This window comes from Cygnus atratus, chromosome Z (assembly GCF_013377495.2).
Source record: "Cygnus atratus isolate AKBS03 ecotype Queensland, Australia chromosome Z, CAtr_DNAZoo_HiC_assembly, whole genome shotgun sequence".
Taxonomy (NCBI): Eukaryota; Metazoa; Chordata; class Aves; order Anseriformes; family Anatidae; genus Cygnus; species Cygnus atratus.
Window position 1 is genome coordinate 57,366,893 of NC_066396.1, and position 27,390 is coordinate 57,394,282.

General features: G+C 38.3%; 1 protein-coding gene across 4 annotated transcripts in view; it reads right to left on the minus strand.

Moving 5' to 3' along the window:
• Window positions 1–25,896, minus strand: part of SLCO4C1 (solute carrier organic anion transporter family member 4C1) — an 87,215-nt gene extending 61,319 nt beyond the window's left edge. For 2 of the 4 annotated variants that reach the window (XM_050716295.1, XM_050716294.1), the window contains exons 1-9: window positions 25,789–25,853; window positions 19,622–19,885; window positions 12,447–12,641; window positions 9,341–9,437; window positions 8,571–8,692; window positions 7,584–7,699; window positions 7,153–7,297; window positions 5,184–5,379; window positions 36–189 (exon numbers count right to left, since the gene is read on the minus strand). In XM_050716295.1, the coding sequence (XP_050572252.1) occupies window positions 36–189; window positions 5,184–5,379; window positions 7,153–7,297; window positions 7,584–7,699; window positions 8,571–8,692; window positions 9,341–9,437; window positions 12,447–12,641; window positions 19,622–19,885; window positions 25,789–25,819 (1,320 nt within the window). In that variant the 5' untranslated portion in view covers window positions 25,820–25,853. Of the gene's footprint in view, window positions 1–35; window positions 190–5,183; window positions 5,380–7,152; window positions 7,298–7,583; window positions 7,700–8,570; window positions 8,693–9,340; window positions 9,438–12,446; window positions 12,642–19,621; window positions 19,886–25,177; window positions 25,514–25,788 lie in introns of those variants that run through there. The other 2 variants (XM_050716293.1, XM_035570019.2) reach the window with 2 other exon arrangements.
• Window positions 25,897–27,390: the final 1,494 nt, after the last annotated feature.

Consider the following 27,390-nt stretch of genomic DNA (forward strand, 5'->3'; position numbering starts at 1 on the left):
CAGACCAGGTCAGCTACCTGCATAAGATAAAGTACCTTTTTCATGTTGGTAAGAAGAGATGATGTACATCCTGCGTAACATGGAGAAAAGTACTGGACTTTATCTCTGCCACAAACTGGGTAGTACGTAGAACGCAAGCATTTGCAGTTAGCATTACATGGTGCTGTTAAGTTATATAGCATGCCTGTTCTGGAAGGTAAATAGGCTTTTTAATAAAAAATTAAACCAGCAGATATGTAAATAAGCAATACAGTATTTATAGGATAATAGATCTCAGAATATTTAGTTCAGATTATTTATGTACACAATTGTTCAAAAACAAACCAACATTCCTAGTAGCTACATGCAACTCTAGGAGAAATTCCCATTTATTCTGCACATAGCTATTTTGTGCTATTATTACTTCCATACATTATTTCTCCACAATACATTCACAAAACAGATGAAAACTCAATGTCTCAACTGAGTTCTTCCACTGTCTCCGCTCTCCTACATACATATTAAATTGAGTAAATTGAGTTGTAAGGTTTAAGAAAAATGCAGCAAGATTAAACCCAGTATTTGGTGACGTTTATTCTATTAATCATATTCCAAGTTTTTTGTTGTTTTGGATTCGAGTTGCAAACCCATTGCATTTCTACAAGTTTTAACCCTGTTGTGCAGGCATCTACATTATTCCAGAACCCAGATGACTGCACACAGTAAATGCAGGATTGCCATGACAAATTCTTAGCCTTAAAACATCTTCTCTGGCTGTTTAGGGAATAACTAAATAAGAACAGAGTTTAATTTATCACTTGCTTATTACAACCATTCTTGATTTATTCATTTTGCTTCCAGTACAACTATGCTATGGCCTATATTTGAAGTGGTCCCAATATGTTGTCAATATATTGTTAACATAAAGTCAACTTGAGATGTGAGAAGACATTATGTCTTAAGGCATAACTGGAAAAAATAAAAACACCTTGATTTTCTAATAGTGGTGCACATAATAAGCACAGAAGCTTCATAGGTTAAAAGTTCAGTCAGTTGAAAACAGTCAGCTGAAAACAGGATTCTGAGTCAGTAGCTGAAATATTGTTCTGTAATCTGAAAGTTTCAGATTCGTTACCTTAAAGTAAGAATCCTTCAAGAGAATTTAACATGGTCATAAAAACTATGAACAGAAATAATTTTTCCAGGAATTAAGCTGATTAGTTACATTGTATTCAAACTGCATATGGAATATAGGGACATCGTATCTACATATGTACTTAGTTTTGTAGCAGTACGAGTGTGACATGGTAGGGCTCAACATCTCATTCTTCAGATAGGGAAGAATCAAGAGTCAGTTTGCTCTGGTTTAAAGCATCCCAGTACACCATAAGCAAATTCACAAGTAATTTACTAATCACTAGTTTGTTCATACAGCGCCTTATTAGTATAGAACATTTGTCAAGCCTAGAAATATTTGATCAATTGAATGACAACATACGACCTCTATCCACATGTGCAGATGTCTCACTTCCCTGACCTAAAAAATGGACTGAAACTTGAAGTACTCTCAGAGAAAAATTAGAATACAGAAGAGTTTCATGTACATAGGTTCTTATGAAATGGAAATTCTTGTTCTATCATTTTTTTTTCCTGGAGAAACACAGCACTATAAGGATGTAAAAGTCTTTAACAGCTCTCAGGTTGTGTGTTCTGTAATAGAAAACAAAACAAGGAGTCCCATAGATGTGTGGGAATGAACAGAAAATCATAAATTTCTGTTCCTTCAAGCTTAAGGAAATACTAGATAAACAAGTGTGACAAAAACACTTCCTTGAAGCGCATACTAGATTAAACCATACATATTCATTCTGCTTATAGTCTAATTTAATAGTACAACTCACAGTTAACACTGAGGGCTATTAAAAACAACATACTTTGTTCATCAACATTGGAGCTAAGAAGTAATCCAATATTCATGTGCTTCTGCTACTAAACATACAAATGCTCCCTCACGACCACCACCAACCTATTTTCAATAGAAATGGAATGTTTGCCATAAAGGATTTCTTCAAAAGTCTCCACAGAAGTTCATCTACATCAGTTGCCAAGTCAACTCTCAGAACACCCTCAAAATTTATTCTTTCAGAATCATTTGTTCAGTAGCATATGCTATTTAATATGTTATTTATATGTAAGCTATTGTGTAAGTGAAACACTTGGCTATTGTTCCACAAGCTTTTAAGTTTTTTTAATTACCACTACATATTTCAGCTGCTTATTCCTTCATGGAAAGGAAGCTCAGAACTAGCACTATATTAGTGCTACTCACTCTGATGGAGGTCTTATCTCGAAAGAACTAAAATCCAATGTGTAACAGTGAATTAGATAAAACTGAACAATTGGTGATAACGGATACTGAATGGATAGTTATTTCAGGATTGGTTAATGCTAAGCTGTTGTAAAAGGTCTACAGCAACACAGTTGCAACTACATAACTGCTAAGGTTATGCAGAACTTAAACCAAATTAACTGCATTTATCTTAGGATGAAAATCAATTCAGCTGTACCTTTTGCTAGCTGATCATTAACATTGGATATACAATATGATTATGAATTATTCACTATATATATATATATGTATTAGTCACAACATAAATAATTTCACATGCTATTTCCTGTACAACCTCTTCAATAATCAGCAATATATTGATTATTTTGCTGAATATGTAACTATAAAAGCTTTCCACAAGTTTACATCCTAGTTTTCACAGATTTGAAGTGTCTACAACAACCTTCCTGCTAGCATTTTTTCATACCCTAAAGCAATGCCATGTTTTAAGTATCAACATATTCAAAGGCCTGTGATGACATTTGTTATAGCAAGTAGTAAGGATATAATCAAAATGAGTAATAACTTCGGCTTTCAAGTTCTTTTTTTTTTTTCCTCCAGTCACCAGTGTGAAGTTTGTTTTATTCAGTTTGCCATCTAGATGAAGTATAAAGGAACAGTTAAGGTACCATGGCACTAAATTTCTACTCTGTCCTCAAAGTTCTACCTGACTTTCCTGGGACCAATCCTTTTAACACCTTAAAAAGTCTGCAGAAACAAGTGATACACCTTCTAAGATACTTTTCCCATATATGCATACAGCAGATTTTACTCATCAGGACAGTGCATAACTCTGATATAAAGACATGATCAACATACAGCATGCCATGATGGCTTCAGGAACGTGCTGTGCAGAGTTTAAACAGAATGTATCCTTTTAATAAAAAAAAAAAAGGAACTGTTGCAGAATCAGAAGCCTGACAGCCAATCACTACTGCCTTCAAGGCCTCTGAATTTCTGACCTATTAACCTAAAGTTTTCTGAGTTAAAGTTTTCACATTTACCTGAAAGAGAAACATGAAAAATATCTGGTCAGTCTTTCACATCACTCTTCACTATTATGGGGAAAAAAATGTAATATCCCAGTTATGTTTATGTGACATAAGAATATTGGTAACTCATATCCTATGAAATTTGTGCACTTCATTGCCTCTATGAGTAAGATCTGATTATTCTGTACTATTCTATTATTATATGCTCATTTAAAATTAGTCAATAAAAAGCCTGATTAATATCAAGTGAAGAAACCATATAAGCCTAATTGTTGATTAGACGTTTACCATTTTTTCCTAGAAGTATTACCCACATGCATTTGTTTTAGAGACAAAACCAATTCCACTGTCCATCCCCCAGTCTTCTACATCTTTATGGTGCATTTTATAGTATTGCACCTGCAAAATTGAAAGATCTTCTTCCCCCATTCCACTTGGGTGAAAAGGCATTTATTTGGACCTTTTGGAACAGAGCAGATTCTACCTTTGTAGAAGTGCTATGGTGACTTAACTCTCTTCTAAAATGGGGGATTTGGGTAGACAACATTGAAATACTGAGAAGTTAGTCATTCAGCTGCACAGCACACTGCTCATGCTCTGTTATTGGAGCCATCTTGGAAGTATTTTGCACATCTTCTGGCTCTTTGGCATATCCTCAAGCAGCTGGAGTTGCCTTTGTGTTATGAATTGAGGGAGTAACTGACCACTTGTCAGTTTTGGCACAGCTAGCTCTCTTCTTCCTGTGTTTAAGTATTGCTCACTTTACAGAAGTGTTTACTGGTTAAGACTATATGAGAATTTAAACCTTACAGTTAATTCCTTAATAAGGCATGATAATACATTTTATATAACATACTGCCTATGCTGGTGATAGGATCATGTGCATTTGATGCTGAAGAATTCTTAGAATTGCAATCTCTTAAAACATACTTGTTCTTGAGGATAATGATTTTTAATCTTGCTTCATTTTTACTGTCACTTATTTTTTCTACTGCCACGCTTGTTTCCAGAGTAAGCTTTATTCACATGAATAGGAAGAACATTCATCCTAGAGTTCTGTTATTATAATTTGTATAAAGATCTAGAAACGAGTGATTGATTGTATTCTCATTGCTGATGAGAAATGTATTCTTTAGGGGATAGAGAAGTACATATTGTTTAGAAGAGTCCTCCCTATACATGCTAATCAAAAATATTTTGAGTCATTTCTCTTAATGATGTTATTCTACTCATTTTATTATTCTGCTTCAGTCACTAAACTATATCGCCTTTGCATAACATTTCTGCCTCTCACTTCAGAGTATTAGACATTACGATAATTTTTTTTTTTTTCCTAGGGAAGAGCTTGCAAACTGAAATCTATTTAATTTGCAGTGCCCCTCACTGCTCCCTCATGAAGCTGGTGCAGACAGACTCCTTTCAGGAAAGAGCTGCCCAGATTGTAAAGAGTTGAGTAATAAAAAATACACAAAAGACTTGTTACTGTTTTAAACAAAAAGAAAACTAGTTCTAATTTATACCATTTCTATTACAACTAGACTGGCTACAGAAGCAGGTACCCATCCCTCCACCCTTCCAGTTCCACTAGGACCAGTCTGCTCAGAACATTTTAAGTACTATGTATCCTTACATTCTCTTATTTATCTATTTCATGCAGAATCCAAGAACAAGGTTTTAGAGTTTTGTTTTTTTTTTTTTTATAAAACTTTCATTTTCCTACATCAAGGCAAAGTGATATGACATTTTTAAAAGTCTTGTATTCTGTGACATAACTTATTTTAAACATTAACACTAACCCCAAGAGTGCATTAAAATATATTTACCCATCATATGTTTCAGAGACACCTGCGAAAGGTTCATTCCCACACTTAGCAAATAAAAACACTGTGTTTAACAGTAGAGCCACTGAACAAGTGCCTATCATGAACTTGATTATGTTTTTGCAATCCATTTTGCACTTGGATACCAAGATGCCACTTATGACTTGGCCTAGTGCTGCTGCTGGAACTAATACAAGCCCTAGAGAAAAACAAGACACCAGCAATTACACAAGAGTGCAAGACAATTAGTGAAGTACTTCAGAAAGCAGTTTCACGTTAAGCAAAAAAACATCACAATAGTTACCTGCCTCTTAAGATGCAGCCCATATGATGTCATTTTCAAACCATCCTACCAGAACCTCTCAGCATGAGTAATTTAATAGTTTCACTGAAAGTCATTTCTTCTACCCTTACATTACCTTTACTCTTTCCAGAAGTTCAGCTTGACAGTGTAATTTATAGATGTACAAAACCAAAGTTCAATACAGCAAACCTAGATTACTTAACCGTAATGCATTCTGTGCAGGAATCTCTGAACACCAGTAGGCTGCTTTATGAAAATAGAAAATGCTAATTCACGTCTTCTTAGTATTTTTCACATCCATCTTTTGTTACATATTTGTGCTATAAACTTTTTATAATAAGAATTATGTTCTGTTATTACAACAGGCAGCACAAGACAATGAAGCATCTACAGAAACTTAAACCAAGTTCTTCAAGACCTAGGTGGGCCAGTTTTGCTATATTAATCAATACGTATTTATCCTCTTTGCACTATTAGGACTCCAGATAGATAACCAAGTATTTATATGTATGGCTAATCTACAGTAAAACACTATTCAATGTAATTTGCACTGAGCTGAGATAGCTAGTTTTACAGACACTTCTGTTACATTTGCAGAACTGTACAGCCACAGATGCACAGTCAAAAGAGTTTAAATAGCTAATAGTCATTGAACTAACTAGTCTGTATGTTATCAATGTTCGTTCAGGTGCAGCTGGCTTTCAACATTAGCACAGGCATTTCTTTAAAACTGTACATTGGATTTAATTCAAATTAAAATAAATTAAAACAAGGTCTAAAGGAAAAACCGAACATTCTGTTTCCCATATCACTGCTAATGATGTCTAATGATGTTTAACAGTTGAGCATGCATCCCAATTTATTTTTATGTAAAACTTGCAGATATATTGTCCTGAATCAATGACTGAGTAGCAATAGTACTAATTAACTAGTACTATCCAGAGGAGGAATAAGTCACTCAAAGTCTCTCATGAACACATTGTTATTGGACAAAGAGCATTTCAACTACCTTATGTTTATATTGCAGCACTATATAGCTGAAGTAATGTAGCAAGATGTTCCAAAAATAGGAAGTCTGACACATTGCAAGTATTCATTTGCCTTTCTGCCTTGATCTGGTTGCTATCCTTTAGAAATAATTGTCATTTACTCATGTGATCCTACCTAGTGCAGCTTTTTCATGTTATCACATTTATTTCTGCAATGATCAGCTTTTCATAGCCTTCCATTTTCTACCTATTTCTTCTGCCTATCAGATAATAGGAATAAGTTACAGTGACTAAGGCTTCATGCTCCTTCAGCTGATTTTAAATAAGGAAAATTAAATGCTATTCACCAAAAACAGAGTAATAAATTGTAAGTTACAGTTTCAGCTGCACAGAAATTTCCACCTTCAATATTACTACTAGGTTTACTGAACCTGCAGACAACTCAGATTTGCACCCTCAATGAGTGAAGTACCAAGGTTTTCCTCAGACAGGCATAAATAGATTAAAATGACTGATTCTGCTGTGGAAAACTGAATTTCTATTGTTTTCATATAAATATCTTCACAAAAGTCTCAGATAAATATAAGATAGCCTATATCACCTGAGCTATAAACACCAGTAACTGGTTTACTATAATATTTAAAAATTAAGGAAAAAAGCAAACAAGAAAACACATTACCTCCAAGAGTTGCTGAAAAACTTGATGTCTTTCCAAACTGATTTTCTATGAACTTTGGTAGAAACGTGGCAAAGCCAGTGGCAACTAATGCTTCCGAAGAACTAGCTATTATTAGACTCATAAGCACTGGATTCTTCAATAGAATCTATGGAGAAAGATTAGCAAAACACCCAGGAAATTTCATCGTTGTACCTTGTAAACTAAATGCCACTTCAAAGCAGATACTTTCATGAGCTTCACTAATATGCTTTTCAAGCTTTAACAATCTCAAGCATCAATAAAATGAAGTAATATGTTGTTCTCAACAGCACTGGAAACTTCCCCGTCACAGCATGAAGAAGCAATTACTTTTATAAACACTTATGTAAAATCTGAAAAAGAATCTCATTCTCCAAACACTATCAGTTTTAGTAAATTCCAGATTTTCTTACCAAAAGAGCAACAGGAAAGTCTTTAAAACTCTTTCCAATATTCTTGGTTTCAACAAGGGCCTCACTTCCATCATTGTGGGTTTCAGAGATTTTTTCAGCCTGTATTTTTGCTGTTCCTACGAAAGGGCATATTTATTGACAAAGAAATTTTAAATAGCAGTGTTCATAGACTTAAGGTCAGAAAAAACATTACAATACATGTTTCCTTTCCATGGGAAAGCCAGCTCAGACACCTCAAGACTTCTAGAATATTGTATTGGTACTGATCCATAAAAAGATCAATGCATTATTGCTGTGGAAAAAAAAGAAGTGGCTGAAGGAATCATACTTCCATTTGAGAGCCTTGGCTGTATTAAGAGATTATCAGGGTATCCTAAGAATTTCAGGCTACCCTGAAGGCCATTCAATATTTTATCCTCAAATTCCCCATTTCCTTGCTTCACTGTTCCTTGTCCTCCATCATTTCTCCTTCCACATAATGAATAGTAAGTAAGTTCCTTTAGATGCTTTTCCAAGAGGCTCTGCCTGAGCAGAAAAAGTATTATTTTTAAACAGACTGCTCTGGGATATTTTGATTCATGCTTTCTTAATATTCTACCCATAGCCAAGACTACAATGCAAGAGTTAAGTCAATAGGTGTTACCTGTGATTCTTGGTGCTAACTCCGCAGCTTTGAACACAGTCCTGGAAGCCTAGCTGCAAGCATCTTTCAAACTTTGACCATCAGTTTCCACACTCTACCTGTTTCCAGTCCTACTATACGTATTTCCCCCCCCCAACCCCATATCAGTACTTTCAAGAGCCTCACTCTGGCCAGTTCCTCTCATTTTAAAGGCAACATATTGGAAACTATACGTATGTGTGTGTATATATATATATATATATATATATATATATATATAAAATCACGTTTTAGCCAAAATATATAAAGAAAATAAGAGAAATAAAAACAAAACCCAAAAACACACCAAATAAGCACACATTTACCTGGCAAGTATTTCGGAAAGCATGAAAATGGTATTATTAGAAACCAAATTGCAAAAAAGCATGCAAGGAATGCTATCCACCATGCCCCAAGCCAGCGTGGGTCATCTTGGTCTATCTGTGTACTGGAAAAATAATTTGCAAAGAGTAGGTTTACTATTTATGAACTCAAGCCAGTAATTTCAGATGTCAGCAAGCTGGAATTATTTTTCTAATAGTAGATATGACAAAAGCCTTTGAATATTGTCATTTTCTTGTCTTCTAAATGTATTAAATTTCTTATTTGTTGAAAGAGTAGTAAGCACATTAATCAGCTCTGTTATAATAACACTACATTCCACCAAATACAGCTTTACAATTGATTGTTCAAATTCATTCTGATTTGAAGACCACTATTTGGTCTTGTTTTCAAGATCCTGTAGCATATTAAAGCATTGACAAAGGCTGTCTTTAAGAGAGCATCGTGATGATCACTGAGTTGTATGAGGACCAATACAGAAAATACAGGAAATGAAAGTATAAATGAGGCTGTCAGTCTGGACAGTTTTATAACGCAAAATGTTACTTTTCTGAATACAGGACTATTTGTCAACTGATAAGTTTTCTAGAAAACTATCCCCCAGAATAGAAATAGCAGCACCCTACCCCTTACGTTAAGTTCATGAAAATGCGGTATCTTCCAAACAAGAATCCTTTCTCCTCATGTGAAGAAAATTCTTATTAAAATCTTCAACTAATTAGCAAATGAAAATAAAAAACAGAAGGCTTCTCACCTTTCTGGGATCTGGATATCGATGTAAACATTAAGTAGCTGTCCTCCTAAGACATAGCCAATAGCAGGCCCCAGCAGTGACATGGCATAGCCAATTCCTAGAAGAGAAAAAACATCATTTACCATACATATTTAAAGCCTTCTTTTAAAGGAATCCCTAAATCTTATTGTTCTTATTAATGAACTTAATGATCTTATTGATGAGAAGAGAGAAGATCTTGTTGATCTTATTAATGTTTATAAATACCTTAAGTGTGGGAGACAGATTTTGCCAACCTCTTTTCAGTTGTTTGTGGGGACAGGACAAGGGGCAATGGCCACAAAATGGAGCACAGGAAGTTCCGCACCAATGTGTGAAAGAACTTCTACACAGTGAGGGTGACGGAGCACTGGAACAGGCTGCCCAGGGAGGTTGTTGAGTCTCCTTCTCTGGAGATACTCAAGGCCTGTCTGGACGTCTAACTGGGCAACCCACTCTAGGGAACTAACTTTGGCAGGGGGGTTAGACCCGATGATCTCTTGAGCTCCCTTCCAACCCCTACAATTCTGTGATTCTATGAATTCTGTGAAATCAACTTCAGACCAAATGCTTTCTAGAAATCAGCTTGTTCTTCCAGTGTCATTACTTAGGGTATAGTGTGCAGAAGATAGTTTGTACCTGTACATCAACACAAAAATTAGCAGCTCTCATTAAAAGCTGCAACTCTAAGGTGTAGCATAGACACTTCACTGATATATTTACACATTATTAGGTTGCCTTTTGCATATCTTGTGCCTACAATTTAATCTACCTTGTGGAAAAACTTTCTGAACTAAAACTGTTACAAGCATCAGTTGTCAGTAGTACATGCATACAATATTTAAGAATGTACGTATTCAGATACAGTTTGAGTGTTAAGAGTTGTTTTTTTTTAGATCTGCCAAGATGAGAACAAGACCGTTGACAGAAGTAATATCTGCCACTTGAGTTTGCGGAGAACTCAATCATGTGCATCTCAATTTACTGATGTGAGCCTAAGAATATAAAATCAGAGCTCTTAACAGCTTCTGGCAGTTCTAGAGAAGAAAAAATGTTGCAGCTGTAACTACATGCTACTGAAGAACACTCTTAGGTTTATTCATGTACTAAAACACAAAAATGTTTTTCTTGATGTCACAACTGTCTCTTCGGCTTAGAGATTTGTAGCACATTAGTACGGATGGCAGAAGGACTGTCTCTGCAGATAGAGGCTTGCAAGTAGCAGTAAACTAGAGCTGTCTAAATAAATGGTAGGACATGCATCTTTGTTGCCTATATTTTATGCATTTCCCCAGGTTGAAGAATCTAGACTTTCCAGATTTTCCAGTTTTTTCCACAGTGTCTGTTTTAGGAGTATTTAGCCCTCTTGCAAGAAGTAATGGCAGGTGAGGGTAGAAAGGAACACTTGCACACTGGTAAGTCAGAATAAATATGGAGTTAATGTATTCCATTTTCTGTATTTTAGCAATAATAACAAATTCAGTGTGGTCCTATGAGTATAAGTCCACATTCCTCCAGCAGAATATTAAACTTAGCTTAAAAGGTGCTTATTTCCTCCTACAGACCATTCAGTTTAAATTATCATTTGGAACTGCTTAACTTTTCACCAGCTCTATATGTAAATGCCTCAGTTAAGCAAGCAGAAAACAGTCTTCATGAGAAGACAACCATTTTCAGAAGACAATGAAAATACCAGTTTATAAATTGCAAACTTTTAATCAAAGATGTTATCAGCTATTTACAGATACTAACAGAAACTTTTAGGTTTTTTTGTTTTGGCTTTTTGTGATGCAAGACGGTTTGTGTAAGACAGCAACACAATATATTTTAAATCCTCGGTACATAGCATTAGAGTTAAGAAAGAATTAGTCATAGTGTAGCTTTCTGTCCACTCCTCATCTATTTTTTGATGTAGCATCCAGAGTACACTGCTGTCCTATATTCAGCACGTGTCCAGAGATTGTACAAGAATCAGTTTATTGTACTACCAGTTATGTTTTACTTCTCTACACTATGCAAAGTCTTGAGTTTTCAGGTCATTTCTTGATTCCTTAATCATGTGGGCAATCCTATTTCTGTCCTATTTATTTCACTAGCCTCAAAATGTACAAGACTCCTCTCCCAGGACTGAGAAACAGCAAAAATAAAAGCTGTTTTTGTTATTTAACATAAGCAACCAGCCAATTTGTTTGCATCAAATGAAGTGGCTTGCCTGAAAAAATTAAGCAAGAATTCTTTGCAAGTAGCTGAAGATTTCAATTTTGCCTCCTTAGATATCCATTCAGAGTGTGGAAAACAACCCAGGCATCTAAGATGTTGTAAATTCCTTCTGGGAGTTTTCAGTACAGCTAACATACTTCTACCAGTTTAAGTGAAATAGGGAAATCATCTTCACATCCACTGAAAACACACTAAAAGTTCAACCAATTAGGCAGTGAAAATGCACATAACACAGAATGCTGATTGGAAAGATTAAAAACTACTACAAAGAATTAGTATTCCTTCACTTTCCTAACAGCCCCACAGTAAGATATAAACCCATTCTCCATGTTTCTAGTCAATCCTTTTACTTTCCATTCTACTTTCATGTAAGGGAGCATACTTCCAATATTTCCTCCTTAAGTGCCAAATTTATATGTGGCTGGAGGACTGCACTGATCTCATGATGTACAGGAGTGTCTCTGCAGACAGGAATGCCCATTGTTAGAAGACAGCCAAATAAAGCATAAAGGAAGGTATGGCTATTGGGCTGATATACAGTAGCTTTCACTACCTATGAGAACAGAAAGCAAATTTTACTCAGAATTCTTGTTGTTTGTAGCGAGGCTATATTAACCACTTAATCACTTTCAGTTGCTGATAAGAAAAAACAGGAGAGGTGCACAAAGTGACCTTATGGTACACCATAAAGTAACTATTGAAGAAATTTCACATTTACAGAACACTATCAGTTAGGCATTACAGAACTACTTTAGACATATAAGCAAGAATTGAAGAAAGACTTGAGGTCAGTACATAAAAGAATTTGTAAGACAGTGTAGTCTATGATCTATCCAGACAATGTGTTATAAACAGTTTTAAAACTTACCTATATAAAGGGAAGACTTGTGCTTCGGGACACTATCATCAATAAAAGCTGTCCCCAAAGTATACAGTGGAGTTCCTCCAACTCCCAGCAGCAACTGTCCCAGTATAAAGACATAAAGGTAGTTCGAAAGTGAAGACTTTGTGTTGGCACTGCAGGTGAAGTTTGTAGAGCTTGTTCCTAAAATTTGGCATGTATCTGAATGACAGAAACAAGACACCTTTAAAATTGTTACCCAATTGAAGAAAGATATGTTGGTGTTCTACATGTACATACTAGAAACTAAAATATTCTGCACTGTTAATGCTAGGCTCCCATTTTAGTTTTCACCCCTGCTAAGGAGTCCTATATGACACTGCCCAAGACTATGACATAGTGCCCTCTGAAAGAAATACAATTATGGCTTGGTTTTTGTTTCTATTCCATGAAGAAAATATGGATGAAATGGCCTTATTAAAACACTTTAGCTTTTTCAAAGCATTATTGACCTTATGTATGCAAAAGATACCAAATGGTTATTCAAGAGTTACTTCGTGAATATTCTTAGGAAACAGACATTTTTTTGTCCTTGTATTTCATAAAGGTTCTGAGGAGCACTTACAGCAACCTCCATTCTGAAGTGGAAGAGGAAATAGTGGCCTGAAAAACAGGAGGAAATTTGGACTGTTGGAGAAGAAAGAACAGCAGTGAGAGTCATAAGTGAAAGTCATCTTCCCTTCTCATACTCTGTTCTTGAGAAAAGCATTTCCCTGGGAAAAGCACACCCCACACAACAAACCACCACGCCTCTATCTCTATGTGCACGCACACAGACAAAAGAGGGAAGCAAAGGCAGAACAGCCTAAGGTTGCATCCACTCCTGTACTGTTTGGCTTTATGAGGAGGGAATCAAAAAGAAGAAGAAATGAAGTCCAGGAGTATGTTTTTGCTTCCCCTCCCCCTTGCTATCACTGTACTTTTAGTAGCACATCTTTCTTTCCAAGCTGCTCCACAGAACAGCATACAACCCTGAGGAAGGAAGATAATATACCTGTCAGTTCGGTGGAAACAAGCCATCCTGAGCAAACATGAAAACCATCCCCAGATCAGGTAAGTAGACCAATCAATGCTTTGGGTTCACAAAACAAAGAACAAGAAAGCCTGCCATGCAGTTTGCTTAACCAGAAGGCTACATGGGTGTTGTCATAAATGCATTCCTGAGGTTTAGCACACCTTTCTCCAGAAAGAACAGCATCATAGTTTGATAAAACAAGAGGAAATGGCCTTAAGTTGCACCACGGGAGGTTTAGATTGGATAGTATGAAAAATTTATTCACTGAAAAGGTTGTGAAGTTCTGGAACAGGCCACCCAAGGAAGTAGTTGAGTCACCATCCTTGGAAGTCTTCCAAACACGTGTAGAAGTAGAGCTTAGTGACGTGGTTTAATGCTGGACTTGGCCGTGCTAGGTTAAAGGTTGAACTAGATCACCTTAGAAGTCTTTTCCGATCTGAATGATTCTGTAATTCTATGATAGTGGTAGTAGAGTCATGTACCACACAATCAGTAAGTTAGTGCTACTGTACAAAAAGCGGCCAACATGGAGTCATGGAATACCTCACTTCAAGAGGAGTCAATATTTTCCTTCCTTTCCATTTAGGAAGGATCTTCATTTTAATGTTACAATGAAGTCACATAAGGAACATTATGAATTAATGTTCTTGAAACTTTAATTCTGGAGCAGATTTTCCATTTAGTGTCAATTCACTTTATTAACAAATTTTCTGCAGAAAACAGCAATGCTAAAATCTTAAATTAAGTTCACTTTGTGTTATTAATATGCACAGTACCTAAAATTAACTTCCGCAAGGCACCATGTCCTGCAATACTTTGTTAACCATGTTCATGTACAGCATATATAACTACAGGTATGTTCTATAGGCATTTAAGGTTAAATTGTATTAGGTCAGTCTAAAACAGCACCTAGATACTTATTGAGTGTCATACATAAGTATCTTGTTAATATACATAGCTGAAAACAAGTAACAGTGCAAGAAAATGGCATGAATTTTATTAAATGAAAAGAAAGATACGGCCCAGTTTGAGATATAGGGACAGCCTCATGAAATAAGGAGATTACACTCACTAATGGCAATCCAGCTCTGACAGTGATTCATCAAGAATCGCCATCCATCCCCACACCCTGTGGATTTGTTCACATAAATCTAAAAGCTTGTGCCATTGTGTTACTAATTGAGTATTGCCTCTCCTTCAGCTCTTCAGTCTACATGCCATAGGATAACTTATCTTGATGTCACAATAAGTATCACACTAGTTTGTTTTCAGAACCACACAATCCAGACTTTAACTACAAAATTAAGTCAATCATCAATATATACTTTAATACGGTTATAATCCTTTATTTCCATCGCTTAAAAAATTATCAATAAATAAGTCTGATAATTCAGTAAATATACATGCATTTGCTGATAGGAATCATGGACTCTATATTCCATTGCAAGAAACATTTTAGAAGCAAAGAGGATTTACCAAGGAAGTTATGAGACTACTTTAAACTAGTGTAAGTCAAAATGGCCATCAAAAGACAACTTACTGTCCCTACTTCAGACGTGTGTCATCCCACCTTCTTGTACTAGTACAAAGTTTTAAACAGTTAAACAGATTGGCACAGGTTAAACCTAACCTCGGTTAGTTCCACAAGACTGTTTGCTGCAGTCATAAGAACTGTGGACAAAAAAGGCACTGGCTTTTACATGATCACAGAAGTCTAACCTGAGAAAAGCCAGGCTGTGGGAAAAGTCTAGATGAGTGGCTGACCACTTATCTACTTTTTCCTCTATAAACCTGTTCTCACTTCTAAAAGTCACTGGATTTAACTGGTATTTTGAAGGGCAGAACTGCTTTAATGGCAACATGAATACAGTTAGTCATTATAAACTTATTTCCATTCTTTCCTCTGACATAACCACCTGAATCCAAACTATGTAAAGGCCAAAGTATTCCCAAAGACCTAATTCAACATAATAGCCAAGGAGGCAGAACCAATTGTGAGATGCTTTAGCAATTACATTAGTTAGAAACAAGACAGGTCAAGACTAGCTTTACTCACACCTTAAAATGCAGCTAGTAGGTGTGGTCATTTTTGTTTTGTTTTGTATGTGTTCTTACCTTTTAATATTTTAAAAAGCAAGCTGTGAAGAATAAGAAATAAAATAGCTTGGTTTCTATTCCTTCTTAAACAAAAATCTGTCTCTCCTGTAGGTTTTGAAAGTGAAGGTCTTTTTGAAAGCACCAATAAATATTCTAAATAAAGACTAAATTCTTAGCTTCTACAGACAGATGTTCTGTAATATCATAAGTGCTATAGAGAAATAGATCAAGTAAAGAACAGCAGTGCTACCCATTATCTGACTAATCTCAGTCTCAGAGAGCAAAGCTAACAGAAACAGCACAGGCATGCCAGCAGTGCAAGAGAAACAGTCAAATTAGAAGCTGGATCACAAACAATGTCATCATCCCCCCTCACTTTAAAGTACTCATCTATCACCATTAGTACCCACGTGCCACAGTCTGCTTCAATCTTTAATTTGTCCTCAGCATGTTCTAAGAAAGAGGATAAATTACCGCCCTTCTGAGAAGATTCACTAATTCTCAGACCCTAGAAGACTAACTCAGAGCTTCCAGCAAAACAGGGAACTGAAGAAAGGTGCCCAAGTCATTCTCACTCATTACCTCGTTAGATCACACCATACACATTTCACCTCAAATGGCTAACAACTGTTATTATCCCAAACTGTTATTTTCCTAAAGACACATTACTAAAGACATTCACAGAATAATTCAGATTGCTAGAGACATCTGAAGGTCATTTAGTCATTGACTGCCAACCAACTTGCTCAGAACTTAACTCAGCAAGGTCTTGAAAAGCCCCAAAGACAGAGACCATACAGTCTCTTTGGATAACCTGTTCCAATGCTTGACAGTCCTCACAATGAAGTTATCCTCCATCTGCGGAGTGAAGACCTATGTTTCAAATTTGCTGCAAAAGCTATCTCATACAAAGTTAATTGTTTCAACTGAGATGGAAGTTTAAAAGTATGTTGATTGTAACATCATTCCTACTGTGGTATTTACAGTACTCTGTACCATCTCAGTAATTAAAGAACAGTTTCATTACAGAAAAATTCACTAGATGGAGCTCCTGACTCCAAATACAAGAGCCAGCTCAGAACCTGAAGACCCTACGTAACATAACTAAGTCATCATAACAAACAGATGACTACATCTAGATTACACTTTTTAATCTGAAGAAGTTTTGGAGATCAGACAAGATGTGTTTGGTATGGCTTTTTTTTTTCCCCATAAACAGGTAGTCCGCTGGTCAGCTACTCATTCAATAAGAATGAGATTAGACTATTCCTACAGAGTGATATAACAAGCATTTCCAAGGGAGTAGTTTTATCAGGTAGGGATATCATTTATCAGGGTATCACATGTGCATACTCAGAAAAAAAGTACATGAGCATTCCACACTAAAATAGTAACTTCCAGCTGTCTAGCCTCCATTATAAGGCTTGCATAGTTTTTAATAGTTTTAATTCAGATTAGATTTATTTATTCACCTGACAATCATTAGATGTTGCACTGAACTATACTTCACAATTATACTTCAGGTGAAACTCACTGTTTACATACAACTGATGAACAGAAATGACCAAGTAACCAGCTAGTTAACTGTTCAACAAGAGATGAGGTGGTACATTTTCATACAAAGCACCAAGAAACAAATAGACTGCAAAATTAGTATGTTGCACTTCCAAATGGAGTTCACTCCCAATAAATTAAGTCTATAAAACAGCCATCCAAACAAATAAGCAACAAAGAAGGCTTTTGGGTGTGTGTGTGGTGCTATTAAATTCTACAACTAAGTGTATAGCCAAGACATTTCGTCAACATCAGGACTAGCTAAACCAGACATATGATAAAATCATGTACTGTTAATTTCACTGTTAAAGGATGATGTTGAATGGCACCTGTAGACTTATATTCAGTCTTCCATAGTCCACACACGCCCTGAACTCTGTAGCCATTTATCTTTGATAGTGTTTGGTTTAAGTTAGGACCTTAAATCTGCTCATCTCAGCAGTCACAGCTTGGGCATCTACATTACAACTGTCAAAGAAACAGCATTATTTCAATCTTTCAATCAGCTTAAAGGGCCATGAAAAAAAGCACATGCTCCATTTGAAATTTTCTAGCTTCTAGATTTCAAAAAAGTTCATATAGAACTTAAGGTATTGAATTCCTACAGCATCTTTAAAGGCAAATGAAATGGCAGATGTATTGATAAAACAGGAACAGACTCTAAGATTCCAAACAGAACTGAGACAAGGGGGAAGAGATCAGTTGCAATACTTTGACTCCCTTCAACACACCTGCTCAGTCAATATTTCATTTCAATACAAAACAAAGCTACAAACAGGTCAGAACTTTATTTAAATTAAGTTCAGCTTCTCTTACATACTAGTAGAGTAGGGAGGGTAATACAAAAACTGAAGTTGGGAAAAAGGTCTGTAGTATAGCCAGAAGCAAGTAAGCTGTTGCTGTTCTACTATGGGTTAATACATAATCACTTGTTCATAGCCTCCAAACACTGAAAAACCTTGTTTTGGTTTTCCTCCAATTTGCCCTTACTCCATTAAAAATTGAACTAACTTCTGACATCTATTTGTTGGATGGCAAACAATTTACCTATAACCAACCTAAGTTGTTAATGGTCAATATCTGGATACCTCATGGAAGTGCATGGCAAGATGTGATGAACACAAAAAGTGACCTGAGAATCAACAGCTGGAATACTGGGAACCTTCCATAAGATTGCTCAGTAGCTACTGATTTTTTTGATTAGCATTCTAATATGATTAGTCATTAAAGACATATCTGGTTAAGCACTACAATAACAATTAGGACAATCATGAAAGATTAAGTCAACCTACTTTAAAGATATCTGGATGTTTCTTTGTTAACTACAGGTGAGCCACTACACAGAGGTACAAGTATATAGCATTAAATTTACAGCACTCAAAGTCATTTTATGAGGAAGGCTACGTAAGATCTCAGAGCTGACTACCACCACTATTTCAGTACCGTTTTGTTCTGTGCAGTTCAGTTCTGAGTGTTTCCTCTATTTCAAAGAAACCCACAAGTTTACATCGTCATTTTAGACAAACCTAGTGAAACTTCTTAATGAATTATTCAGGATGACTTTACAGTAGACAGTAGTTCAAAGCACAACAGAATTGCAATATGCAGTAGCCTTTCAACAGGGAGACAGTAAGTCTGACAGCTTTTCTGTAAGATTTATTCTACTTCACTGAACTAACATTGTAGTGGGTCTGGCTGGGATGGAGTTAACATTCCCTGCAACAGCCCATATAGTGCTGTGCTCTGCACCTACAGCTAGAACAGCATTGGCATCACACCAGTGTGTTGTCTATTGCCGAGCAGTGCTGGCACGGCACCAAGACTCTCTCCAACAGCCAAAAGCCAGTAGGATGGCAAGAGGTGGGGAAGGGCAACAGGGCAGCTGACATCAACCAACCAAGGGGATATTCCATGCCTTATGCAGTCACACTCAGCAATAAAAGGCATGGAAAGGGAAGGAGAGTGGTGCTCTGTTATGAAGACATCTGTCCTCCTAAACAACCGCTATGTGTGTTGAGGCCCTTCTTCCTGGGACATGGCCAAATGTTGCTCCTTGATGAGAAGTACAGAATAATTTTATCTGTGCTTCTACAAGGCCCTTGTTTGAAGTCCAGCTGCCCAGCAAGGTAAAAATCACCACATACTTGTATCCTTATTCACAAAGAAATGTGAAATCAATTTTAATCAAAATAAGTTTTCATTGCATTCATCAGTCCAAATAAAAAAGCATTTTACTCTACTATTGCACGTAAGTACAGATCTGACTCAGATCTCTTCTGAAAAATCAAGTCTAGTGTAGAGACAGCTCTTGAACTCATGGATTTCACAGAATCCTTTCACTTTCATTGTTAGAGATGTTACCCCACTTTTAGGGCTTCAACAAAGATTAACTGGGGGTTACCAAATTAAAAGTTTCACTAACTCACTATGGAGATTTCAGAAAAAATAATAAATCAAAACATAAGAATAAGCTTACCTTCACGCTTAGCTCCAAAGTGGTATTTTCCACTACTGAAGTGTGGTAAGGAAAATATAAGTGAGCCCAATCCTAGCATAAATGCTGAGAAAGCCAGCCATCGTGGTTTGTGCCCCCTTTCTCCAAAGAAAGATACAAACAATGACAATATACAAAAAGCAATGTCATAGCTTGCAGAGATTAAGCCAGTGAGGGAACTATTCAACTCGTAACGCTTCTCAATTGTTGAAATACTAATGTTAATCAGGCCATTTACCACGATACCTGCAAGAGAACAAAAAACATAATTAGTCAGAAGTACTTAATTTGATGGGGTTGCAACAGTAAACTTACTATTGTGTAACAGAAGGGTTACAATGAATATAGTTGCAAAGCCACATTTTAAGGTATTTATTAACTTTAAAATCTGGGCATATAGTGGATTGACACATTGCCAACTTAAGCCAGCCAATCTGCACAGGACCTATTCAATTTTGTTCTCTCCTGTGGGTATTAAAGATTTAACACTCAAGCATTCATCCAGCAAAATATCATGCCCCAAGCTCTGTTAGTGTATTGAGGTTCCAGATTTAGTTTGAAGCACAAACTTCACGGTGACTATATTACATTTTCAGAAGATACTGTACAAATTAAAATTAGTCAAGGTAGCTTGTACTCTCATGCAGGTCACTAAGACTGAATCAAGTTATTTAACAAGACATAGCCTTCAAATAATTATGTCAAACATGTATCTTTCCTTTGTGATGGTAGGGAGGAAATATAAGAAGGCTTTTGAACAGGCATCCTTCACTACAATATTAGAGAAGCATAAAGCCATTTGAAAACACTGCAACTACTTCAGAGTAACCAAGTTGATTTACTTTAACTGACAAAAATGTTTGCCCTCTGAATCTTTATTTTCTCTGAAGCTGAAGTATCAGATGACCTGGAAAAAATAGACCTTGCAAGAACTGCCCTACTTAGGCAGAGGCAAAAAACAAACTCCAAAAAATAACTGATCCAAAAGCAGAAGTTAAGCCAGTTGCAGTTTCCAGTGAATGCTTATACACATTGTGCATTTTTACAAAAGATTTGGCTGCAGGTACTAACTTTAATTTCTAACTGCCTCACATTCTGTTTGCATTTGGGACAACGCCAAGTAGCTAAAGTTTACTTTTAACAGTCCCCAAATAGGATTCTGTTACAAATGAGATGAATATCTATACTTCATAACATTGCTAGATAACTTGCTGATAGTCTAATTAAATTGTGCCTGTAATAAAATGTATACCTTGGGAAAGTTAAGAGATCTTGAAGTCACAGCTGCAAATAAGATTAAGAGTTCTGGAACCTCTGAGAGTACTGATTAGCATCTCTTAAGACACAGGCCCTATAGTTATCCCTCTTATTCCTAAAAATTCAGACATGATTCCCTATCACCGTTCCAAGAATGGCACAGGAGGACTGCCGGCGGGGGACAGCAATAGATTTAAGTCAGCTTTCAACAAGCATTGCACTATCCAGAAGTGCAACTACACAAAGCTGAATTTCAACAGAGCTGTCTAGAGTCCTCTACTTATTGAAAAAATTACACCAGAACTGTGATCAACCAACTGTTTTCTTATCACTGGAATCTTCCCACAACTAAGCACTTTAGCTTTCTGTACCAAGAGCTGCCTCCTTACAATCTTAATTTTCTGATACTCCACTATGGCCTTTTTATTAAGATAGTTTCACCTGTCAGTCTGGCCACCACATGTAAATTCATATAGGATTAACAGAAGTATTCAGGTGTGTCTCCATGCGATTATTTATTCCTTTGGCAACTATCTTTTCTTCTAAAGGAGCAGTGACCAAAGAACAATACTAGCATGAAGGAATGAACAAACAAATTTTCCTATTTGAAAAGCACTTTGAACATTTGCTAAAGCTTTAAAACATTCATATGAAATAGGTTTCCTACTCAACGAGTTGATTACCAAATTAGAAGACATTGTCTTTTGCTTGTAGTTTAGCTGTCTCCTTTAAATTTACATCCTAAAAGCCATAAAAAAACTTGCAATGCAATTTTATTGGATTATTAGATATCAACTGTAAAAATGCAGATGTGATAAATGGCAGCATAATCTCTCCGATGGCATCATTTAGTGAATAACCACTAAAGTCCCCTCAGGAAAAACACAACCTGTTTGATTTCAGCTCTACGTGAAAAACAAGGACATCTCAACACTTAAATAGTACTAAAGAAATTATGTTTTAACTGTCAATATCCAAAACATTTCTGTCCTGCCACATGCTTAAGTACACCATGCACTGATCCACAGAACACCGATTAATCAAACCAAATTCTTTTGCTCTAACAAAAAACAAGACCATATTTTATTCATCCATTTACCAAGGAGTACTCTACAGTTGTTGTAACAGATTTAAAGCAGTAGTTTGCAGACACTCCATTAAAATAAGTGTCCTTTCAGTAACAAATCTAATCAGGGTATAAAACATTAGCGTTACCTAGAATTTACAGCTAGATGAGACTGGGCCAGTCTCAAAGACTAGTTCTGTTGTTTTGTTTAACAGAAGTATTACTGACATCTGAAATAAATAGACTTGCTTGTGTTCAAAGTAGTGAGATAACTTTGTTTGCTGCTGTAACTATGAACTGCAGCATATCCAGTTACTGTATTACAAGATGCAATCATACATTTATGCAATTCAAGTGCCATACAGAAATCAGGTATTAGTCATGTAACCATGTTCTACGCAAAGAAATGTTTTCTGTTCTGGAAATACAGGTTTCACCTGTACTTGAAACAAAAACAGCCAGAAACAAAGAGTTAAGTTTCGCCTGGAATCTCCTAATTAGCTGAAATAGAGGAAATCAGCTGCTACTGATAACAACCACCTCTCTTCTAGGCCAGCTAGAAAGTAACCTGACAAGCACATGCCCTCAGTTACACACACACACACTTCTTCACACACTGCAGATAACTACCTACTGTGTTCACCCACTCTGTAAAAGTTCAACTGCAAAAACTTCTACACATCAGGAGCATGTTAACGATTACTTCATTATTGTTCAGCACAGTAGGATAAAACTTTCCTACAGGTACATTATCAACACAAAATGTTTACATTTTGCCTTCCTCAGTGATTATTGCCGTAATTTGGAGAGTGAGTCAAACACTTAAACAAATCCAGAGTACAGCAGCAGTTTAGATAAAAACACGCACCACACAACTAGGATTTGGAAGTTACCTAAACCCAGAAACTGCAACACCTGAATATTTTTGCAGCATCACATACAGCACTGAATTCCTTATCTGCAAACTGTTCTTGTTTTTTCTGCTTCTCAAAAAAAGAGTGGCAATTCTAGCCTTCAATGCCCAGTTTCCTCCTGCAGGCTAGCCAAAGCAAAAGGTACTTGTTCTGAAAGTCCAGATAACAAATCTTTAGAAGTGCCACAAGGTCTATGGTAGCCAGGCCTATAACAGCTTTCAAAGAAGCATCAGATGTTTCCATACACTAAGGCCCAAAATCTGAACTAGATTAGACAGGTATCCCTCTGAGGTCTAGCATACATCTATGGTTAGATAACAGGACCAAGATAAGCATCGTAAGAAATGCACATAGCATCTTAAGGGGACAGATATTCTGGAAATACAAAAATTTTGCTATTGAGAACCTACCCTACTACCATTTAAAGATAAAATTCAAGTGATATTATTCAACCAAACAAGCACCCAACACAAACTAGATTTTAAGAAACATTGCTACAACAAATTGAAGTGCTGGAAGTAGTCAAGATGCTGTTTAGTGCAACACTCTGAAACATTTCAATGTCAGCTTTGGGACATGTTCTATCCCTATTCTTCTAAGTCGTCTTTGGCAACTCAGTTGCCACTGAAGTCTGTTATGTAAGAAATTCTTCCACTCTGTATCCAGAGAAGGGCTACAAAGCTGGTGAAGGGCCTGGAACACAAGTCCTATGAGGAGTGGCTGAGGGACCTGGGGTTGTTTAGTCTGGAGAAGAGGAGGCTCAGGGGAGACCTTATTGCTCTCTGCAACTACCTGAAAGGAAGGTGTGGGGAGCTGGGGGTTGGCCTCTTCTCGCAAGTGACAGGACTAGAGGGAATGGCCTCAATTTGCACCAGGGGAGGTTTAGGTTGGAAATGAGGAGACATTTCTTCTCAGAAAGAGCAGTCAGGCACTGGAATGGGTTGCCCAGGGAGGTGGTGGAGTCACCATCCCTGGGGGTGTTCAAGGAAAGGTTGGCCATGGTGCTTAGGGAGATGGTTTAGTGGGTGACATTGGTGGTAGGGGGATGGTTGGACCAGATGACCTTGGAGTTCCTTTCTAACCTTAATTATTCTAAGATTGATTCTTTTTACTGTTAGAGAAAATATGAGCTAAGGCAAGAAAACAGTAATCATCTCCTGGTCATAACAGCTGCAGCATGGTCTCTCAAATACAGAGAAAGAACAACAGATACTACCAAAAACTCTCTAGATGCTTTTCTAACCCAAAAGATGTATTATAAGAAAAAAACAAGATTGAAAACAGGTTGAAATCAAAAAGAATTTGAGAAGACATGCTCTGAGAGACACTGGTTCTTCTACAGAATTTTCCCAAGCAATATGAGCAGCAGTCATATCTTCCTAGGTTTAAGGAGAGCCTCCAGCTCAGCTCTCCCAAGACCATCCCAATTACCTCAGTTTGGTTCCAGGCAGGTGTGCAGCCATCCACACCATGGTTGCCTTCAGCACAGGCTACTTGCTCTCTTAGCACAGGACCTGTGCACACTCTCCCCCAGCCACATTCTTTATGTGCAACACAGACCAGCTTTAAAGCCTCAGACTTCTTCAGATAACACAGCTTTCTTTTCTAGCTAGTCCAATAAAGTCCTAAACTGAAAGTTCTCCAAGGTCCTAACAAATCTTGTCACCAACTACAAAAAATAAGGATGAGAATACCTGAAGCTAAACAACAGAAATTAAGAGCAAGCTGAACTTCACATTCTCCAAAGTTAAGCTGTTAGTTAAGCATTAGACAGATAGGTGCACCGTGATCCACAGAACAGGATCAGACCTTTGAAAGCCATCTTAATCACCCAGAGTCCTACCCAACCATGCCAAGCTTTTTTTTTTTTTTTAATTGGCAGTCAGGTAATGAAATGCACATAGACAAAACAGCAGCTCTGTGCATGTTTATATCACACACTTTGTTCTCTGGCTTGTATGTTTCGCTGTGAGTGATGGGGAAGCAGTACCAACAAGAGCATAAAGCAGGGAGCTGACAGATCTATAGCCTCGGTAGTGTTCGGAGGTAGACAGGAAAAGGAAGAAGAACAGAATCGAGTATGGAGAGTAACGCTGCACAAGCAACTTCCCTCTCCAGCCCTGGGGTACTTTCTTCCCTTAGCAAAGCCACTACCGTCACAGCTCAGCAATGGGACGAGGCTCGGGCAGCTCCAAGATCCCCACACTGGAACCGGCACCCCTGTGCCCTGCCCTGCGGCCCGGCCCCGGCTCACCCGGGGACACACCGTCACCTGCCCAGGGCACCAGGCCCGCGGATTACCTTGGAAGATGGCCAGGAGGCTGTAGGCAGCCAGGTAGCCCTCGGGGTTGTTGCAGAGCTGCAAAGCCTTGGGGGTGCAGCGGCCCCAGCCGCACGGACCCTCCTCGGTCACCACCACCGCAGCTCGGGACGGGGATGGGGATGGGGTTGCAGCCCCAGCGGGGCTCGCATGTCGCTGGCCGCTGAGGTCGGGGCTGGGGGGCTCAAACGCCGGGTTCTCAATGCCGTCTCCCTTCATGCCGGTACCGGCTGCGAACAACAACGGGGCGCGACGCTCCCCTAAATACCGGCGGGGAGGGAGGGCGGGACGGCACCGGGCCCGGCTCCGGCACCGGCCCCGGCGGGGGCAGGGGCAGGTGGCGGCGCCTTCCCCCTCCTCCCGAGGCCGGGCCCGGCTCCGCCGCGCCACGCCCTGAGCGGGACGGGGACAGCGGCAGCTGTCCCTGCGGAGAGCCCGGGGGCCGGGCAAGATCGGGCCGTTACGGCTGCCGCGGCCGTTGCGGCCGCCGTGCCTCCGCGTCGCGATCGTGGGTCGCGATCGCGGCGCTGGAGGCGGGAGCGGGGTCGGGGGGCGGCGCAGAGCGGGAAATGGGAATAAAAATTTGGAGCACCTGAGGGGAAATGCTCGTGAGCCGGCTTCATCAAACACCTCCGAGTACTCCTCGGGACGGCTGGGAAGAGTGAAAGCAGCGCTAGCCCCGCCGCGGTGCTTTCCCGCTTTAGGCAAGCGAGCTGGCACGCTTCCCTCGGATGTGGAAACCCACTTACAACGAAAAAACCCTGGCCTTTGCAAATGTCATCCTTACAAAATATCATTCCCCGGCTGCAGTGCAGAAAGTTTCCACCCGCAGGAGCTTCCCGTCACCGAGCAAGTCATTCGGACACCGACCGCGATTACTTGTCAAGCACACAAGGAAGTACAGGGTTTGTTTGCATGTGGTGGGAATTATTTCAGTCAGCTGTACAGGAACGACCGGGAAGGAGTCCAGGGATCACTTAGCTGGCACCACTAGTGTTAATCTAGGTGTGTCCCATAGAGTTTTTCCCCTTTCTAGAGTGCAATGCGTTTTCGAGGCAAGTGAAATAAACTGGAGATGCCAGCAGCGGCTTTGGCTCAGGGTCACACTGAAAGCTTGGGTATCCTCCCAAACTCCCTGCTGAATTCCCCTCCTGAAGTCCCATCCTCACTTCCCCTGGTGTCACATCTCATCAGAGGGAAGCATGCACTTTCAAATATTCGTTAGCAGCTACATGGAGATAACCATCTGAAAAACAAAACAAAACAATGACAACAAAAAAAAATCAAGGAGGGGAATGTGTGTCTATATATCTGCATGGATAAATTGCAAATAAGAAATCAGCTGTTCCCACTGCTGCTGCTCTTTCTAGGGGCAATGGCAGGAGCTGGGGCCTGTGGGGTTCCCTGGACCTTGGACCTTCCTCACCTGCCTCTGCCTCAGCTACCTCAGGCTCTGACCATACCCCACAACCAAAGCCCACAGGTAGCTACTCCCCTGTAGCTCATTCCTCTGCTAGTCAGTGATGGCCCCAGACCCTGAAATTAGCTTGTCATCACTTTGGTCTGTAGGCTGGGATGGTTTTTCCTCAGCTGGTTACCAAAATATATCCCTGTAACTAGCCTCTTGGGAGGTCTAAGGATGTGCCTAAACTAGCTGGCAAGCTAATCTGTTTCAGGAATAGCATATCAATAAGGTCATCTTTGCCTATGTGGATTTTTTTTGATCGTTTGTTTGCATTTTATTGTATTTTTTCTTTCCTCTAATTAAAATAAAGTAGGACATGTCATTTGAAGTAATATCCTGATCTTCACTAGAGCACTTACATGCTAAAGTAGTAAGAATGATCCACTGAATTGCTAAATAATTGTACTACTAACGAGACAAAGTCCTCCCTTGATCTGCTTGGTCTGTTGGGCTTTTTGTTATCTTCGTCTACTGGGCCCCCTCCCAGACGATGGTTTTGGTTTTATCATCACAGGAAGGTTACAGAAAGGAAGGGAAAAAGAGAAGTGGAGCTCACTATGAAAAATGGTCTGCCCAGCTGAAGTCAAGAACATTTTTTAAGAAAGTGTAGGAGTTGTAGTACTGTGGTGTCTGCTGTAGGCCCTGACAGAACGATCCAGAGAATTAAATAGGAATGAACTCTCAAGAGGGTTTGTGCCACCTACTAGAATACAGATTTTAATAGAAAGC